At 38.3% G+C, this 19,932-nt stretch overlaps 1 protein-coding gene and 1 pseudogene across 3 annotated transcripts in view; one reads left to right on the top strand and one right to left on the bottom strand.

Moving 5' to 3' along the window:
* MAPK8 (mitogen-activated protein kinase 8) overlaps positions 1 to 19,932 on the top strand; it is a 123,043-nt gene that overhangs the window by 66,942 nt on the left and 36,169 nt on the right. For all 3 annotated transcript variants that reach the window (XM_087824255.1, XM_087824254.1, XM_087824256.1), the window contains exons 2-5: positions 8,861 to 9,031; positions 12,922 to 13,051; positions 19,108 to 19,166; positions 19,256 to 19,394. In XM_087824255.1, coding sequence (XP_087680381.1) covers positions 8,910 to 9,031; positions 12,922 to 13,051; positions 19,108 to 19,166; positions 19,256 to 19,394 — 450 coding nt within the window. In that variant the 5' untranslated portion in view covers positions 8,861 to 8,909. The remainder of the gene's footprint in view (positions 1 to 8,860; positions 9,032 to 12,921; positions 13,052 to 19,107; positions 19,167 to 19,255; positions 19,395 to 19,932) is intronic.
* On the bottom strand, positions 1,236 to 2,304 carry LOC107527954 (actin, cytoplasmic 1-like; annotated as a pseudogene).

Raw genomic sequence — 19,932 nt, forward strand, 5'->3', positions numbered from 1 at the left:
CAGAAAGAGAAACTAAGAAAACAATCCCATTCATAATTGCATCAAAAAAATGAATGAAATACCTGCGAATAAATTTAACCAAGGAGGTGAAAGACCCATACTCAAAAAATGATAAGACATTGAAGAAGGTACTAATAAATGCAGCATATACTCTGTTCATGGATTGGAAGAATTAACATCATCAAAATGTCTATGCTACCCAAAGCATTCTATAGAGTCAGTGCACTTCCTATTAAAATACCAATGGCATTGCTCACAGAACTAGAACAGATAATCCTAAAATTTATATGGAACCACAAATGACAGAGTTGGAGGTATCATGCTACCTGATATTAAACTATATTACAAGTTATAGTAATCAAAACGGCATGGTACTGGCATAAAAAAACAGACACATAGATCGGTGGAACAGAATAGAGAGCCCGGGAATAAATACACAACTATATGGCCAATTGATCTATGACAAAGGTGGCATAAACAGTGGGGTAATGGTAGTCTTATTTAATAAGTGATGTTGGGAAAACTGGATAGACACATGCCCCCCAAAATGAAACTAGACCACCTTCTTACACCATATACAGAAATAATCTCAGAGTGGATTAAAGACTTGAATGTAAGACCAGAAACTATAAAACTCCTAGAAGAAAACAGGCATTAATTCTGACATTGCTCTTGTAATGTTTGTTTAAGGCATGCATTTTATTGAACTGGTCTCAAGTCAGTGTACAAGTAAGCCCTGGCTTTGCTGCTTCCATACCTCAACCCACTCCCAAGGGGACCAAAAGCCTTCATACTTCTCAAGTTAGAGATAAAATGGGGAGCCATGATGGCTGACCATTCAAAATAAAACAAAAAGAACAACTATTAAGGCAGAGATTTAAAAATTTGGATTACATAATTTACACAAAAGCAATGCTCTCACCCTCCCCTGTGTGGACTTGGGCGAGGACTCTCCCTTCTTAGGGAGAAGTGGGCAGCTTTGGGGCAGGGAACAGACCTCATATAACAATGCATCTCATGATATTTGGAATGACTATTTTAAAAAAAAACAATGTATAATCAGAGTCCTCAGCCACATTGTAGAACTTTAGGGATGCTTACTCCAGTAGACTGCTGTCACCTTCACCATTCCAGTTTTTAAATCCTGAGTCAAGTACACAAAAAAACAAATGAACAAATAAAGCCATAGAAATATCTCATTTTCTGGGCAAGTTAGGTTTTGTTAAGAAAGGATGTTAACCAACTGAGTAACAGTCTACTGAGAAGCATTTGCAGTGGATGATGGAGGGGCCAGACTCGTCATACTCCTGCTTGCTACTGGAAGGTGGACAGCAAGGCCAGGATGGAGCTGCAGATCCACACAGAGTACTTGTGGTCAGAGGGGTGCAATGATCTTGATCTTCATTGTGCTGGGAGCCAGGGTGGTGGTCTGCATCCTGTGTTTGATGTCTGAGTACATGGTGGTCCCACTAGACAGCACAGTGTTGGTATAGAGGTCCCTACAGATGTTGATGTCACACTTCATGATGGAGTTGAAGGTAGTTTCATGAATTCCACAGGACTCTGTGCGCAAGAAGGAAGGCTGGAAGAGGGCCTGCTGCTTGTTGCTAGTGGTGATGACCTGACTGTTGGGCATCTTGTAGCTCCTATTCCAAGGAGGAGCTGGAGGCTGCAGCGGCCATCTGCTCTAAGTCCAGGGCAACATAGCACAGCTTCTTCTTGAAGTGACACACAATTTCCTGTTCAGCTGTGGTGGTGAAGCTCTGCGAGGATCTTCATGAAGTAGTACATCAGGTCGCAACCAGCCAGGTCCAGATGCAGGATGGCATTGGGGAGGGTGTACCCCTCATAGATGGGCACAGTGTGGGTGACCCCATCATTGGAGTCCATCACAGTGCTAATGGTATGGCCAGAGGCATATGGGGACAGTACAACCTAGATGGCCATGTACATGGCTGGGGTGTTGAAGTTCTCGAACATGATCTGGGTCATCTTCTCACGGTTGGCCTTGGAGCTCAGAGTGGCCTTGGTGAGCAGGACAGGATATTCCTCGGGCCACACCCAACTGATTGTATAAGGTGCGATGCCTGTTCATATCCCAGTTGGTGACGATGCCATGCTTTATGGGGTACTTCAGAACCAGGATGCCCTACTTGCTCTGGGCCTCATCACCCATGTAGGAGTCCTTCTGACCCATGTCTACCATCACTCCTTGATGCTGGAGGTACCCCACAACTGAAGGGAAGATGGCCCTGGGAGCATCATCACCTGCAGGGCCTTGCACATGCTGAAGCCATTGTCGACCACAAGCTCAGCATACCGTCATCTGTGGCAAGCTGGAGGCAGTGTAGACTGGCGAAGGCAGAGGAGCAGTGAAGGCGAGGGGCCTGTGCTGGTGGGTGGGCGTGGTTTCAGCCAGTAATATTTTTTCTGATATATCTCTTGGGCAAGAGAAATAAAAAAATACGTAAACAAATCAGACTACATCATACTCTATAAGGTTTTTGCACAGCAAAGGAAACCATCAACAAAATGAAAAGACAACCTACCCATTGGGAAAAGATTTTTGTCAAGGATACACTCAATAGGGGTTAATATCCAAAATGTATAAATGACTTATACAACTTAATGTTAGAAAAACAATCCCAATTAAAAAATGGACAATCCTCCAAAGAGGACATATAGATGGCCAGTAGACATATGAAAAGATGTTCAATGTCACTAATCAGAGAAAAGGAAATTAGATTTACAATGAGATATTACCTTACACCTCAGGATGGCTGTCATCAATAAATCAACAAACCATAGGTGTTGGTGTGGAGAAAAGGGAACCCTAATGCATTATTAGTGGGACTGAAAATTGGTGCTGCCACTATGGAAAACAGTATGGAGGTTCCTCAAAAAATTTAAAATAGAACTACCTTATGAGTCATCAGTTCCACTTCTGGGTATATTTCTGTAAAAATCCCAAACAGTTATTCAAAAAGATAGATGCACCCTTATGTTCACTGTAGCATTATTTACTATAGCCAAGATATGGAAGCAACCCAAGTGTCCATCAGTAGACAGTTGGATAAAGATGTGGTGCATATATACAGTGGAATATTACTCAGCCATAAAAAAATAAAATCTTACCATTTATGATAGCATGGATGGACCTAGAGGATATTATGCTAAGTGAAATAAGCCAGAGAAAGACAAATACTATATGATTTCACTTACATGGTGAATCTAGAGAACAAAATAACAAAATAGAAACAGACTCATAGATACCAATTACAAACCAATGGTTTCCAGATAGGAGGAGTGTTGGGGGACTGGGTGAAATGGTGCCAGGTATTAGTTACAGGAATGTAAATAAAGTTCAACATAGGGGATATAGTCAGTAATAATGTAATGTATGGTGCCAGGTGGGTCCTAGACATATTGGGAGGATCACTTTGTAAGTTATATAAATATCTAACCATAACGGTATATATCAGAAACTAATATAAAATAATATTGAATTTCAACTGTGATTGGAAAAAACACTTTTTAATTTATTTTATTGTTGAAAGCATTACAAATGCCCCCCATTTTCTCCGCTTTTCCCCCTTCCCGAAAAAAATTTTTTAAAAAGAGAAACCACCAACAGGGAGAAAATACAGTTGACCCTTGAACAGCATGGGGATTGGGAGCATATAACTTTTTTTTTTTTAATCCTCACCTGAGGATGTGTTTTATTGATTTTAGAGAGAGGAAGGGGAGAGAGAGAAACATCGGTCAGTTGCCTTCCGAATGTATGCTCCCCAACTGGGTATCAATGTGCAACCTTTTGGTGTATGGGACGACGCTCCAGCCAAGCCACCTGGCCAGGGCTGGAGCATATAACTTTTGACTGCCCCAAAACTTAGTTGGTTTTTGGTGTCTATAACCATCTAACCACAGACCCAAAATAGTATAGGTATTGAAAAAAATCCACATGTAAGTGAACCTGCGCAGTTCAAACCCCTGCTGTTTAAGGGGTCACCCATTACTTGCAAATTATGTGTCTGACAAAGGACATGTATCCAGAACATATAAAAGTCTCTCTGAACTTAACAATAGTAAATTAAACAACCCAGTTAGAAAATGGACAAAAAACTTGAACAGACATTTCACCAAAGAATATACATATACAGATGGCAAAAGTACATAAAAAGATGTTTATATCCATTAGAGAAATAAAAAAAATTTAAAGTCCTGATGAGATACTACACACCTACTAGAATGGCTCAGATAAACAATACTGTCTTGAGTACGTATTGATTGGACATAGAGGAACTTGATCTTTCATACATTTCTGGTGAGAATGCAAAGTGACGACAGCCACTGTAGGAAGGAGTTTGCCAGTTTCTTATAACGTTAAGCGTTCAGTTGCCACATCCTGGATATTTACCCTAAAGAAATGAAAGCTTATTTTCACACAAAAATCTATAGACAGGTTCATAGTAAACAGCTTTATTCGTAATGGCCAAAACAACAGGTGAATGAAAAGCAAACTCCATTCATGCAAACAGAATAGCATTCAGTAAGAAAAAGAACAAACTCTTGACATACCACCAATCTGGAGGATTTTGGACATTATGCTGAGTGAAAAAGACAGTCTCAAAAGATTACATATTATGTGATTCCGTTTGTATAAAATTTTTAATTGAAAAAGATTACAGTGATGAAAACCTAATTGCCAAGGGTAGGGTTGGCAGGAGTGTATGATTGTATAGAGAGGTAGCATGAAGGTCTCTTTGGGATGATGAAACTGTTCTGTGTCCTAACTCTGGTGGAGGTTCCATTAATACGTATATGTGATAAATTTACACAGAACCACGCACACAAAATCAGCGCATGTAAGAACTCATAAAATCTGAATAAAGTTTGCTTATAGTAGTGTACCAGTGCCGACTTTCTCATTTTGATAATGGTACTATCATTATGTCAAATGCTGTCACTGGGCGAAGAATACCCAGGAAGTCTGGACTATTTCTGTAGCCTGTACTTGAGTAAAATCACTTCAGAGTAAAAAGTTTAAAATGTACTGTTAAGAAAAAGGAAAGGCAAACCACACAGAACGGAAGAAAATACTCGCAAAACACCTGATAAAGGATGTATATCCAGGATATATAAATATTATAATTGAATAACAAGAAGACAATATAGGCAAGAGAAATAGTTAATTAGTAGCATATCAGCCCACAAAAGATGCTCAGCATTATTAGTTAGTAGCAGATGTAAACCACAGTGATGTACACCACTAGTGTAGATAAAATTAAGTGGCAGTTCAGGAATGTGGAGCAGCTGGAGCTCTCATACATTACTTGTAGGATTGAAAACTGGTGTGGCCACTTTAGAGGACAGTTTGACAGTTTCTTATAAAGTTAAACATAGGGCCCAGCCGGGCGTGCCTCAGCGGTTGAGCATCAACCTATTATCCAGGAGATTGGGGTTCGACTCCCAGTCAGGCACATGCCCGGGTTGCCGGCTCGATCCCCAGTCGGGGGTGTGTGGGAGGCAGTCGATCAGTGACTCTCTTATCATTGATGTTTCTCTCTCTCTCCCTCTCCCTTCCTCTCTCTGAAATCAATAAAGATATATTTTTTTATTATTATTTTAAATATATCTTTATTGATTTCAGAGAGAGGAAAGGAGAGGGGGAGAGAGAGATAGAAACATCAGTGATGAGAGAGTCATTGATTGAACCCACAACTGGGGCATGTGCCCTGACCAGGAATCGAACCCCGATCACCTGGATCCCAGGTCAATGCTCAACCGCTGAGCCATGCCTGGCTGGGCAAGATATATATATTTTTTAAAAAGTTAAACGTAGGGCTCAGGTATCCCACCCCTAGGTATTTACCCAGAATGGAAGGAGAAAACTGTGAATGTTCATACTGGCATTTATAATAACCACAAAACTGGACATAGTCCACATGTCCAAATGGTCTGTCCTCACAATGGAATGCCACTCAGTAATAAAAAGGTTTGCAGCATAGGTGACTCTTAAACACATTCAGCAAGTGAAAGAAGCCAAACAGAAAAATCATGAACTGTGCGATTTTCATTTGTATGACGATCTAGAAAAGGCACAACTAGGCTGTTCATTGGTTGCCAGGACAGGTTAGGGATAGAGGACAGGAACTGACCATACAGGGAACTTTTTGGGTAATAGAAATATTCTATATCATGATTTTGATGGTGATTACAGGATTTTGGTGGTGATTACAGGATTTATACATTTATCAAAACTCATCCATTGTACTGTTAATGCTGGTGAATTTTTTAGAGCCTTTGCATGTGCTGTTTCTTCTGCCTAGAAAGCTCCCTTCTCCTTGCCTGGTTAACTCATATTTAGTGTTCAGATCTTGCTCAAACATTGCATCATTAGGGGAAAGAATCTTTTTCTGAGTCCAGACTGGTGTAGGCTTGCTTCCATTTTCCTTCATTGCTCTTATTAAATCATAATCACAATCAGGCAGTTGCTAAACAACTAATTATCCCTTTTTGTCTGAACTGCAAGCTCCATGAGGGGCCAGATGCTGATTACTGTTGCATTTACAGTACCTAGCATAGAGCTTGACTCAGCTATTCCAGTAAACATTCTACAACTAGCTTAAATGAGTCGAGTTCTCTCTCTCCTGTTTTAGGAGTGGCAGCTGTGGCTTCTGAGCAGGGTACCAGTGGCCGGGGCTGCTCGCCTAACCTTGGGCCCTCCATCTGCTGCCTCTGCACTGTTCCTGGAGAGCTGTGATGGCTGTCACTGCTCGCTGCTGTCACAGGTCTATCCCGTCTTCTGTATGAGCACCATGGACCCCATTCCTGCTGCCAGACCACCCTTTTCTGAGATCGGAGAGAAGCCTTTCCTTGCCATTGTTATTTTAACAGAAAGGGAGACCTGTACTGTGTATGATCCTGGACCTGCTAAGTTTTTTCTTTGATTTCCAGCAGCTTGGGAAACTGAAACACAGCCTTTTGTTCCTGCTTTGGTAACAGTAAGTAAACTCCTGTGAAGCACCAAGAGTACCTTTTCCTCTCCTGATCTCTCTCTCCCTAAGGAGAGGAGTGCAGATCTTCCATGTGAGCTTAGAAGTCGTATCTGCAGACAGTCCATACACTGTCAGTTCTGTGTTCAGCCTCTGAGTGTATGTGTAGATCACCAGAGACCATTATTGTCTCCAGGCCGTGGGGCAGGCCCAGTTTCCAGGAGAAATATGTAGGGTATTTGGTGAAGGGCCTGGCATTCAGTGCTTCTCTCCAGCCTCCTTCCCCCTTCTCGCCCTCCCCGTTTCCCTGCTCTGAGAGGCAAGGAGGGAATTCACATTAAGGTGGGAAGTTGGTCTGGGTGACCAGTACCTGTGTTTGATAGTCCAATGAGCATAGCCGAGTGTTTAAATCATTACCAAAGTCTTTCCTTTAAGCCTGTGCTCTATCTACTTAGGCAGAATTTATGACAGTTACCATTGCAGACAGTCCTCTTTGGAGTATTACATGACTAGTTATTGATTTTGGAAATATTTCTCTGGGTCTTTCTTTAATTTGTTCAGATAATTCATCCAACTCCTCACTAGCTTCCAGTTTATCTTCTTTGTTAAAGCTTACATTGTTTGGGCTTTTTGTTTAGTTTTGTTTTTTCATCTGGATTTGGCAATAGCTCACTAGATTTCCTCTTCCAGTTCTCACTCTCCACTTCCAGTGGCCTCCACCCTTCTCTAAGAATTCAGCTGTTAGAACCCAGTTCATGAGCCCTTGCAGGGTGGGCACAGCACAGTGCCTAGCATATGGTAGGCACTTCATATTTGTTGAATCAGTTCTTTGTCTTGTAAGTCTTATCAGGATGTTATTTTTGTTTTGTTAGCATTGTTTATAACCACATACACCCCCAGTAATTCTATAGATCTGACTGGTTTCTTGGTTTATTGTGGTATGTGGGGAGTAGGGTTGGAGCTATCTTGCTGCATGCCTTTTGTAATAGGCCACTTTCGTCCAGTAAGGATGGATAATATGTTTATTAATAGCCAGTACTCAAGTGGGTAGAAAGAGACTGCCTTGGCTTTTAATCAGGTGGTAAAGAAAGAACTGTGGCCAGAACTTAGGTCATGCTTTTGATGCCCCAAACAGTTCAAAACAGTATTGTTTTGTTTTATACCCTAATATACTAAATACTTCTCTCATATTTTCTCATTTTAAAAATATTATCATATCTTATTTTTCTACCTCTTTCAACCATTCTTTCAACCATTACAACTTCATAAGCGTCACAGTCGGATGTTGCCATGGGAGTTAGGGGTTGTGTTACAAGTGACAGTGCTGTGCTGCTGTGTTGAGCAGGGTGACACATGTTAACCAGATTACTAGGGTGTGTGTTTGTCATCCTCCCAGGTGACACTAAATGAGATTGTGAATTATTTTTGAATGAATGTTTGTCAACTTCTCACAAAAATTAAGATTTTAAGTACTCTATAATAAGCACATAAAAAGGATTGGTTTCAAATTTTAAGCCCTGGGAGTAACCTTGAAAATATATCTAGCTCTAATTTGCTTTTTTTCCCCACTTTTCCAGTAAGGTAAGACATGTATGCATATTAATACCAGTGACTTCTTGATTGGAGAACCTGTTTATTCTAGTAAAAGTTTTGTTTTGTTTTTTCAACTACCAGTCATTTCCTTAAGTATAGCAGATACTAACCAGGCTCTGTGATATTTTTCCTTTCTAATTGTGTTTTTTAATGAAGCAGCTCTTTTAACATGATCTAGAATTAATGTTACTGGTAGTGAACAGAGTGAGAACTTGAATTTTAAGGTTGCACAAATTCATTTTGTTAACAATACATTCTGTTCCGTTTTGCAGCTTTTCGGTGAATTTTTGGATGAAGCCATTAAATTAATTGCTTGCCATCATGAGCAGAAGTAAGCGTGACAGCAATTTTTATAGTGTAGAGATCGGAGATTCTACATTTACAGTCCTGAAACGATATCAGAATTTAAAACCTATAGGCTCAGGAGCTCAAGGGATAGTATGGTAAGTTTTAACTTCCAAAAATTAGTCAAAGAATCATTAACTGCTATTACTGCCGCCTCTGGTAATATAGATACCTTGGTGTAAATATTTAATTTGCCTCAAAAAATTAATTAAAACTATAAAATTTGAATTAAAGCTATGACACAGTAAGTTGTTTTGTTCATGGATTAATGGCCTTTGCCATCTTCAAGGATAAATGCTTGGTTATAAGCCATGTAGAGGCAAATGTCTGTATCAGGAGAGAATTAGTGGGTGCTGGTTCATTCCATGTGTACATCTATTCCCACAGGTAATCATTTAATAAGAAGCTGCACTTAATCATCGCTTTCACACTGTAATGAAACTGGAATTTCAGAAATCTTATTTTACACTGAGGAATGAAGTCAGCTGTATCATCTAACTGTGTTTCAAAACATACATATATTTTTAAATGGATTTATAAGCTAATTTCTACAAAAGGCCTAGACTTTATATATCAGAGGCATTCCTTATAAACTGAGAGTCAGTCCTGCTCTTGATTTTAGATCACTAAGTTAATGCAATAACTAGTGTTTGGGGAAATTCTCTACGCCTCACTCAAGCACAATTATATCTTTATTACCTCTTCTTGGACTAGATTGATTTTAGAATCTCTGAAAAAGTTACGTGTTTATAACCTGCAGTTCTCCCTGTTCTAGAAAATCTGCTTGTGTAAATGAAGAGAAATACTCAGGACTGATCTCTGCAGCACCACTTATAAAACAGCATCAAATCATTCACTAGGAGAATCGAAAAACGTGATATATTCACACAGTGAAATACTGTACATTTTAAAGGAAGTAGAGCTGCATGTGTCAACAAGGATAATCTCAGAAATGTAGCATTGAACTTAAAACCAAGATACAGAATATACTTACATTATAGATAGTTTTTATATAGTTTAGAATAGGCAGCCTGGCTGGTGTGGATCAGAGGTTGAGCATCAACCTAGGATCCAGGAGATTGAGGTTCAATTCCCGGTCAGGGCACATGCCCAGGTTGTGGGCTCGATCCCCAGCGGGGGGGGGGGGGTGGGGGGGGTGCAGGAGGCAGCCAATCAATGACTCTCTCATCATTGTGTTTCTATATCTCTGTCTCCCTCGCTCCCTCTCTCTGAAATCAATAAAGACATATTTTTAAAAATAAAATAGTCAAACAATACTGTATATTTATGGGTGCATATGTATGTAGAAAAGTATAAAAACATTCATAAACAACTCAGGATAGTGCTTACCTCTGAGAGCACAGAGAAGGCTTTAAAGGAGCTTTTACCAATAATATATATTTTTTTAAATCAGAGCAATTATAGTAAAATATTAAAATCACATAACAAGTTTATGTAACAGAAACACTAACATTTATTCTCTTCTGTATTCTTGAAGTAATATATAATATCAAAAATTACGAAAATTGGGTCGTTTTATAAAGCGTTTCTGGCTAGCTGGTTGTCATTTTAACCAACCACATTTAACCAACTACAAATTAAAGATAAAGAAAATAGTGTGGTAAAGTCAGTATGGGAAGTATGCTGAAAGGCAGCCCTTGGTTCAGATTCTAGCTCTGTGATTTAATAGCTGTGTCACTCACGGCGAATTAATACTTCTAAGCCTGTTTTCTCATCTAATTTATAGAGTCATGAGGAATGTATTCTTTATAAATTACTTAATATTGTTTGAAAATATAATAATGTTTCTCTACCTTCATTTATCCTTAAGTGGGTGTATTTTGAAATTTGTGTACCAGAATTTTGAAAAAATTGCCTTGGAAGGGAATTTAAGCCATCTTAACCCCTGTCCTAAGGAATACCTTCAAGTTTTTGCTTCTTTAATAAAAGGTTACTATAAAACAAACAAATATTAAATAAATTTTAACTCACTGTTGTGTTACTATCAGAATCAACTGAAGAACTTAATTTTTTAAAGGCATTATTTTGGGCTTCAGTCATAGGTAGTAAGATTCTTTAGGTCTGTATTTGGACCTCTGAATCCCCAGGTGTTTCTGACTTGTGGACATTTACTAGTTAGTAGTTAGAAATGTAATTTCCTTGTATATAAAATAGTATAACGTACTCAGGTACTTTTGAATTTTAGAGTTTGAGATATTATTTTGATTTAGCAGATAAAAAATAAGAATGAATTTAATGGTTAAAAGTAAAATCTATGTTACTTGAAATAATCAAAATTTCTTATCATTTTGCATGACCCCTAATGTTTGATTTTTTTTTTTAACTTAGGAGAGACATATCTATAAATATGGCATTTTCTAAGTAAAGATTATAATACTTATGTATATTTTGATATGTGTATGTATATACAGGGTGGTGCAAAAGTAGGTTTACAATTGTGAGTACACAAAACATGGAGTTTATTCTTGTACTGTTATTTATTACTGTATTATTTTCCCTACGAACAATTGTAAACCTACTTTTGTCCTTCCTTGTATATGTATGTAGGCAATAATTATGGTATATATAGAATGTACAGATGTGTTCATTTATGCAGTACTAATTTTTTTTTTTAAGAAAATTGCTTTATTTATTTATTTAATATATCTTTATTGATTTCAGAGAGTAGAAGGGAGAGGGAAAGAGAGAGAGAGAAACATCAATGATGAGAGAGTCATCACTGATTGGCTGCCTCCTGCACACCCCTGACCGGGGACCGAGCCCGCAACCCAGGCATGTGCCCTGACCAGGAATCGAACCTTGATCTCCTGGATTATAGGTCGGTACTCAACCGCTGAGCCACACCAGCTGGGCTGCAGTACCAATTTCTTAATACATGTATTTCTATAATATATTTGATATGGTAAGAGAGCTGTAAAACAAACTCAAGTTTCCAGTTAGGTGAGAGAATCATTTTAATCAGTAGTGTGCTGACTTTTCAAATACCACATAAACAGAAATAGTATTTTATAGTATGTTAGGTGGCCCAGTGTGAAGGATACGACCTCACGTCTTAGTCTTCTAGTCTTTTACTTTTAACTTTCTGGCTTACCCTGGGCAAATTACCTAACCTGTGGCCTTATATCAGGCAGTGGTGAATCCAAGTGGTTTTAAAGTTTCTTTCAATTATAATATTCTATAATTTTAAACCACTTCACCTTATTGTATTTGAGTTTCTCTTACCTGTCATATGTGTGAGGTACCGTTTGGTCAGTGTCACATGGGAGAGAAAGATATGAAAAGTAATGAGTATGATGTTAATATTTCCCAGAATTTTAGGTGTTTCATTAACAATTATGAAGCAGCTTCTGATGTCCTGAAATCTAACCTTCATCTTTATAAACACCGATTTTTAATTCCCCCTCTAAAACAAATTTTAAGGCTTCCTTTTTTTCTATAATAAAATAATCTTTTGTATAAATACCTCTGTATGGACTTCCTCTTTCTGTATATATTTTGTGTCCAAAGAGGATGGAAGTGATATACTTATTTAGAATTCTTCAGCAGATATGTTGAGTAGAATTTATGACTGCATGAATTCTTTGTTCTCTTTCCTTAGTGTAGGTGCAGGGTGAATGGTTCATGTAGGCTTTAAGCTATCTTTTGGACTTCAATACTCATTAAAAATGAGTGCGTTGAGTGCCCATTTGTATTTTAGGTGGATCTTGGAGAAGCCCAGTGAACAAGCAGAATCTCTGTCTTCACAGTCGCAGTCCATGAATCCATTAGCATTTTAAGAAACAGTGTTATGCACTGTTTAGAATATGCTGCAGTAGGTATAGAAGAAACGTGTTGATCATCAGAGACTGGGAACTGATCCAGTTGCATTTATTTCTGGAGAAAGTGAGAAATCTCAATGAATGTTTTGTAAATTCAGTTTTGCAGACTTTTGATTAAGTTTTCTGTTGTGTTTTAATTTCTATTACAGTGCAGCTTATGATGCCATTCTTGAAAGAAATGTTGCAATCAAGAAGCTAAGCCGGCCATTTCAGAATCAAACCCATGCTAAACGGGCTTACAGAGAGCTGGTTCTTATGAAATGTGTTAATCACAAAAATGTAAGTGAACATTTTAGAAAGTTTCTTCAGTATAGATGAAATAAAGATTTGTTCATGAATACATGAATATCAAAAACTTTAAAAATATTAGATGCTTGAAATTGTTCTTCTGAGTTGAAACATTGTTTAAAAGGTTTATATATCATCCTGGCTGGTGTGGCTCAGTTGGTTGGAGTGGTGTTCTGTACACCAAAAGGTGGCAGGTTTGATTCTTGATCAGGGCACATACCCAGGTTGTGGATTTGATACCTGGCTGGGCACATGCTAGGAGAGGCAACCAGTCGATGTTTCTCTCTTTCTCCCTTCCTCTCTCTAAAATCAATAAAAAATAAATAAAAGTAAAATAAATTTTTAAAAGTAAAATAAAAGGTTTATATATCTACATTGTGAATTTTTTCTCAACTTTATTAATTATATTAAAAGAAAAATGGCTTCTGAAATTCATATTGTGTAATTTTCTGACATTCAGTTAGCAAAAGGACTTTTAAAGAGGTAGGTATTTTAGAAGAACTTTATGCTTCATCTTATCTTTTGCTTTTTGTTTTCTGTCAGGCTGACATGTCAGAAAAGAGCCTGAGTACGGAGATTGTTCCTGTTACACTTCGACTCTGGAACTTTATTTACTAACACTGGATATAGACTCAAATAATTTCTCCTGACCTCATTGTGTTCTCTGTAGGTGATGCCAATACACATTGGTCACCTTACATTGAGGATAGCCAGTGATTATAAAGAAGCTTAGTAGAAACTTTAAAAAATATTTCAATGGAATTAGAAAAACATTCAGATTCTGTTTCCCAATGATTATAAGTATTTAAACATACAACTTTCACTCATGTTGAGAATAGTAAGTTATACTTTTTAAAGCTTACATTAAGCATACTGATAGTTTTATAATTATTTTAATAGAATGATGTCTCCATGTTGAGAGGAAATAAACCGGGATAGAATTGTGCAAGGGACATTTTTATGAAGAACTAAACCAAAAGTATCTGAACAGAGATGTTTTGTGGTGTTTGTTCAAAGGAGTTTATAGAATATAATCCACTCAGTACTTTCTGATTGCAGACAAAACAGTTCACCCCATTTTGAGAGTTAACTGTGTGTAAGCCTCTGTGCAATGGAGTTACTAGGTTAGTCACTAAGGGGAAATGTTATGGAAGTTAACATTTAGGCTCCTTATTTGGGGGTTTACAGTGTTAGTTTGAAGACAAAACAAATACATAAAGAGTTAAAGACCAAGCAGAATAAATTCTAATGTCAGAGTTTATTAGCATTGTCAGATTATGGTGGATGAAAAATAAGTGAGTGCTGAGATTTCTGAGGGAAGGTTGCTGTGAGCCTCGGTGAAGTGGAAAAGCTTTGGGGAAGGATGGACCTGACTAATTCTTAAATAATGGGGTAAAAGTTGGATTGTTGAAGGAAGGGGACCTCCCAGAGAGGAAAATAGCATTTAAAAAAAGACCCAGAGATAAAGGTTAAAGTCAGTCAGTGATGGGGAAACTGTGTCAGGCAGTCTTGTTCTAGCCAGTCTTACTTAACTTTAATTCCTAGCTACGTTAACTTCCTTGTTTAAAAACAAGAAAGGGAGCCCACACATCTGCTTAGCTTGTACAGTCTCAGAGCCCTTTTTTCAAGTCTAATGAAAGATACCTGTATTTGCTGGAAGGTGGAGACAGTTTTGAACTCCACAAAATAGAGCCAGGTTTCTCGGTCCCTTGAAGCAGCATTCAGTAGCATCTAAAATAAAGGAACTTCTCAGAATAAAACCCTTTCATGGAGGATTCGAACACAGTGTTCTGTCGCCTGGGTTCATCTTGTTATTGTGAACATCGCGTCCAGGCCCCTCCCTCTCACATCTTACTGTGAAACTCTTTACTGGCACAACCGAATCAGCCCCTGTAGGTGAGACATGCTTCCCAGAGTGAGACTGTTGAAACCCTCTTTTCACCCAGCCCTGCCCACCTGCCCACCTGTCGTAACTACTTGAATGGAACAAAATTAGAAGGCTTGGTAAACGCTGAGTTTAGTATCACAAAAATGATTGATTTGCCCTGTAATCTACAATTAGTGATAAAAAGTCCTGTTTGTATTGTTACCTGTGACGTAACTTGGGTGTCATATGTTGTCAGTCTGATGTGGCTCTTTCCTTCCTAAATAACTGGTCACTGTATTAGTTATATGCTGACTTAGCAATGTGGCCTTGGAATGCTGAGCAAAATATGGGCATCTGGTGGTAAATGTTTATATGTTTTATAGTACCTTTATATTTACACCTGAGGTTCTGATTAGGGAAAGAGATCTGTAAATCGCTCGTTATTTTTCATATAGATGTTAGAAAAACAAAAACGGTGAGAGCCAGGCATGCTGCTTGTGGCCTTCTGCTGGTGGCCTCCCCCACTCGGATAGAGCTGCTTGTGCCCCTTTGTAGCCTATTTCGTGACAATGGTGGTAGTGTTCATGCCTTAGTTTCTCATTGAAGAGATGGCCAATGACTCCTACCTCTTGACCCTGGGCAACTGCACAGAAAGATGGCTCCATCAACTAAATGAAGGGCATAGGAAGCTTGTTGCATGTGGTTAACCCTCTAGTGAGGGCAGCGCAGTTCCGTCCAAGCAGTACCCTTGCCACCTAGAATAGTGCTGGCACAGAGGAGGTGCTCAGACGTATCTGTTCAGTGAACGAATGTAAAAGTAAATATAAGGAGCCCTGGTCAGGTGGCTCAGTTAGTTGAAGTGTCATCTGGACACTGAGGCTGTGGGTTCAGTTTCCACCCAGGGCACATACCTAGGTTGCAGGTTCAGTCACTGGTCTGGATGTATACTGGAGGCAGCCAATCAATGTTTCTCTCTCTCCCCCTTCCTCTCTCTCAAAAAAACCTTTTTTTAAAATCAATAAAAACATATCCCCAGGTGAGGATTTTTTTTTTAAGTAAATATAAGGAAACCAAGAATGGTAATGGAATTATTTTACTCAGTGATGGATGGATGTTTTTATAATGTCTTGCCTTTTCAACATTTTCATGTTCTGCACAAATCATCTCTTTATTGGTCTAAATATCTCTGGCTTTTCCTACTCACTTTTTTTCTTTATTGTGGTAAAATACACATAACATAAAACCTAGCATCTTAACCATTTTTTAAGTGGTATTAAGTACATTCATATGATTGTGCATTTCCTACTCTATTCGTAGATGGTTCTGAGTTTCTTTTTCAACTTGGCCATTTACCTTTGACCACGTTACTGTGTCACCTGGCACGCATTGCTGCCTGTCGGTTGCGTCCTCTGAGAGGGACTGAGCATGTCCTTTCTCCTCACTGTGAACACCATACTCCCGCGTGGAAATCAGTCACCATTGACTTACATTGTCTAAGCAAGTTATTCTTTGTTGCAGGCCTGCTAACACATCACATATCCCATTTTTTCCTTTACCTTTTTTTTTGGGGGGGGTGGTTTGGAGAATAAGTATAGTACTTTCTCTTTCTCCCTATTAAATTTCACACATGAAACCTGGTTCCTCTTCCTGGACTTTTGGGGATTGATCTCTTTGTTCTAACTTTTCACCTATTGGCTTCATTTCCCTGTTCTGCTCAGGATGCCTTCATAATAGCTGGGTTAGTTCACTAGCAGCCTTTGGGTCTACTGTCAGAATTACATGTCTAAATAAAAATTATTCTGCTTTCCCCAGTTCTTCATCTTATTTACATGGAGATTATCATCAGAGACATTTTCAAAAAATCCTTTTTGAAATCTTCATATAATGTATCTGGTTGCGTTTCTCTGATTTACTACTATTGCTCTTTGTTATTGTTTTTATTCACAAAAGAAGATAGTTTCTTAGTGGAATTTACCTGCTCCTGCTCCTCGTAATTGTTACTTCTCTCACAGTAGTCATATGCCACCCACTTAATCAGTCCTTGGCTTTTGTTTGTCTAGTTTATGATTGATATAATTTATTTTATTTTCCTTTTTGAAAAATCAGACAGCTGTTTCAGCCTTTTTTGTAAAAGCTTTACTGAGACACAGTTTATATAGCATGCTACTCATCCGTTTAATCTTAACAAGTCAGCCATTTTTAGTTTATTCCCTGACTTGTGTGTCTTTTCTCATCACCTCAAAAAGAAACCCTGTATCCTTTAGCTCTCATTTCCCCATCTCCAGGCCTCAGCTCTAGCATCCACTAGTCTCCTTTCTGTCTCTATTCCTTTCATCTTTAACACCTCTCTTCTACTCCAGGATTTCCCAGATATTAATAAGAATAGTTTTTGTATTTCTCCAAGTCTCCAAGTGTGCAGCTGAACTGGTTAGAGAGACTTGAGTTCATTTAGAGCAGCTAAATGTTTCTTATTGTCACTTCTCCTATCGTAAATATGTTTTATCCTTTCTAGTCTGAAAATTTTATGAATTTATTTACTGAACAAATATTTGAATGCATTCATCAAGCAAAGCTTTATGCTTAGATGAGGAATGTAGATTCTGCCCTAATGAAGTTTATGTCTAGAACATTCTTACCTCTAAGTATAATTGTCAGCAAACATTTTTAAAATGTGTGCCAGGTATCTTCCTCTGTGCCAGGGCTCTGAAGGGAACAAGACACATCTCTTCCTAATAAGGATCCTGGTGTAGTTGGGCAGAGCTGTTGTGAAAATGAGACTATATGACAGTGTGTTAAATGCCATAATAACATGTAAGATACTATGGGGACGAAATAGAATATTCAGGCCTCTCAAGGACTGGGGGTTGTCAGACTACTGAACAGGTCTATCTTGAAGGTAACTAAGTTCAGTAGGTAAATGACATGCATATGGGAAAGTATGTTTAAAGGCATTGAGAGTTTTTAGAAATTTAAATTTAGTACGGCCTAAGTATCAAGTTAGGAAACCTAGTGTTAGAAGTCATTATATGAATTATGATATTAGAATCCTCAACCTGTGTAGTAGCACAAGGAATGAAAAGAAGAGGTTTACGTTCAGACTGACAATACAGTGGATCACATTCTTTAAAATATTTATTACAGCGTAAATATTGAAAAAGTAAAACAAAGTCATGCTGAGCCTTCTGTTGTAAAAGAGGAGGCACTCTGGAAAAGCCAGGAGTTTGGGTACAAATGATAGTTAGTTCAATTTTGTACTATTCGTGAGACTGCCTTGTGGAGTGGCAGTATACACCTGAGACTCATAAGCCAAGCAAGGACTTTTCATTCATATTTGGAAATTACCCACATAGAGGTGTTTGGAGAAAAAGATCATATATCACCCAGGGGAAAGGGCACAGACAGAGAAAAGAGGATGACTGAAGAATAGTGGGAGAGAGGGCATGCTGTGGACAGACCCATGCAGCAGGCTGGGACTGGTGAAACTGGGAAGTGCAGTATTATGAAAAGCTGTGGGGAAGGCTGAGATGATATAGAGATTTTGAGTTGGATATAAACAGGCATAAGGGATTTAAGATTGCCTTCAAATGATGTAGAGGATTGTATAACATAGGTTCTTGATAATTGAATGTGCATTAGTAGAATGGATTATGTGGAGCTCTTCTGTTATAATTTTTTAAAGAACTTGTTTTTTTAAGCAGTTTTTAGCTCACAGCAAAATTGAGTGGAAGGTACAAAGATTTTCCACGTAGCTCCTGCCCCCTCACCCACACAGCCTCCTGCATTACCAGCATTCCCCACCAGAGGAGTACAGTTGCTACAATCAGTAAACCTGCACTGACACATCCATGTCACCCAAAGCCCATAGTTTACATTGGGGGTCACTCTTGGTGTACATTCTGTGGGTTTGGACAGATGTATAAGGACATGTATCCACTACTATTGTATCACACAGAGTGTTTTCACTGCCCTGAAGATCCTCTGTGCTCTGGTTCCCTCCCTACCCCCAGCCCCTGGCCATAAAGTTTTAATACACAAAAGGAAAGAGATTACTTGGACTTAGAAAATAAGATTTGAAAATTTTAAAACTATTTGTGGATTTTTTTAACCCATGTATTTACAGCTCCCAAGTGAAAGTATTATGAAAGTTTCTAATTTTTTAATCTCTCTGCTTTTCCCACAGATAATTGGCCTTTTGAATGTTTTTACACCACAGAAATCCCTAGAAGAATTTCAAGATGTGTAAGTGCGATCATTAAAATTTTACGTTAGTGCCTTATTCTTAGATTGTTGCTGTGTACTTTAACTGTCATCTTTTTTCACCCATGAAGTTACATAGTCATGGAGCTCATGGATGCAAATCTTTGCCAAGTGATTCAGATGGAACTAGATCATGAAAGAATGTCCTACCTTCTCTATCAAATGCTGTGTGGAATCAAGCACCTTCACTCTGCTGGAATTATTCATCGGGTTAGTAGAAACAACTATCATCATAATCTCTTTTTATTTCATGTAACATAAGATTAACCATTTTAATGTGTACAATTCAATAACATTTAGTATATTCACAAAATGTGCAATTATGACCAATATCAAATTTTAAAATGTTTCTTTTGCTCCAAAAGAAAACCTCATACCCATTAAGCTGTTGCTCTTCATTCGCTCTCTCCCCAGCCCCAGGCATTGTACCAGTCTGCTTTCTGTGTCTGTGGACTTCCTCTCCTGGATTTTATATACTTGGAATCATACAATTATGTGACCTTTGTGCCTGGCTTCTTTAACTTAGCATAATGTTTTCAGTTCATCCATGTTGTAGCATGTCTTGGTAGTTCATTCTTTTTCATGACTAATATTTTATCTAATTACCACATTTTGTTTGTTCATTCATTGATGGACATTTGGGTTAATTCTAAATTCTAGCTTTGTGGATAATACTGCTATGAACATTCATGTACAAGTATTTAAGTTCCTGCTTTCAATTCTTTGAGGCATCTACCTAGGAGTAGAA

The sequence above is a fragment of the Miniopterus natalensis genome, chromosome 14 (assembly GCF_054644295.1).
Source record: "Miniopterus natalensis isolate mMinNat1 chromosome 14, mMinNat1.hap1, whole genome shotgun sequence".
Classification (NCBI taxonomy): Eukaryota; Metazoa; Chordata; class Mammalia; order Chiroptera; family Miniopteridae; genus Miniopterus; species Miniopterus natalensis.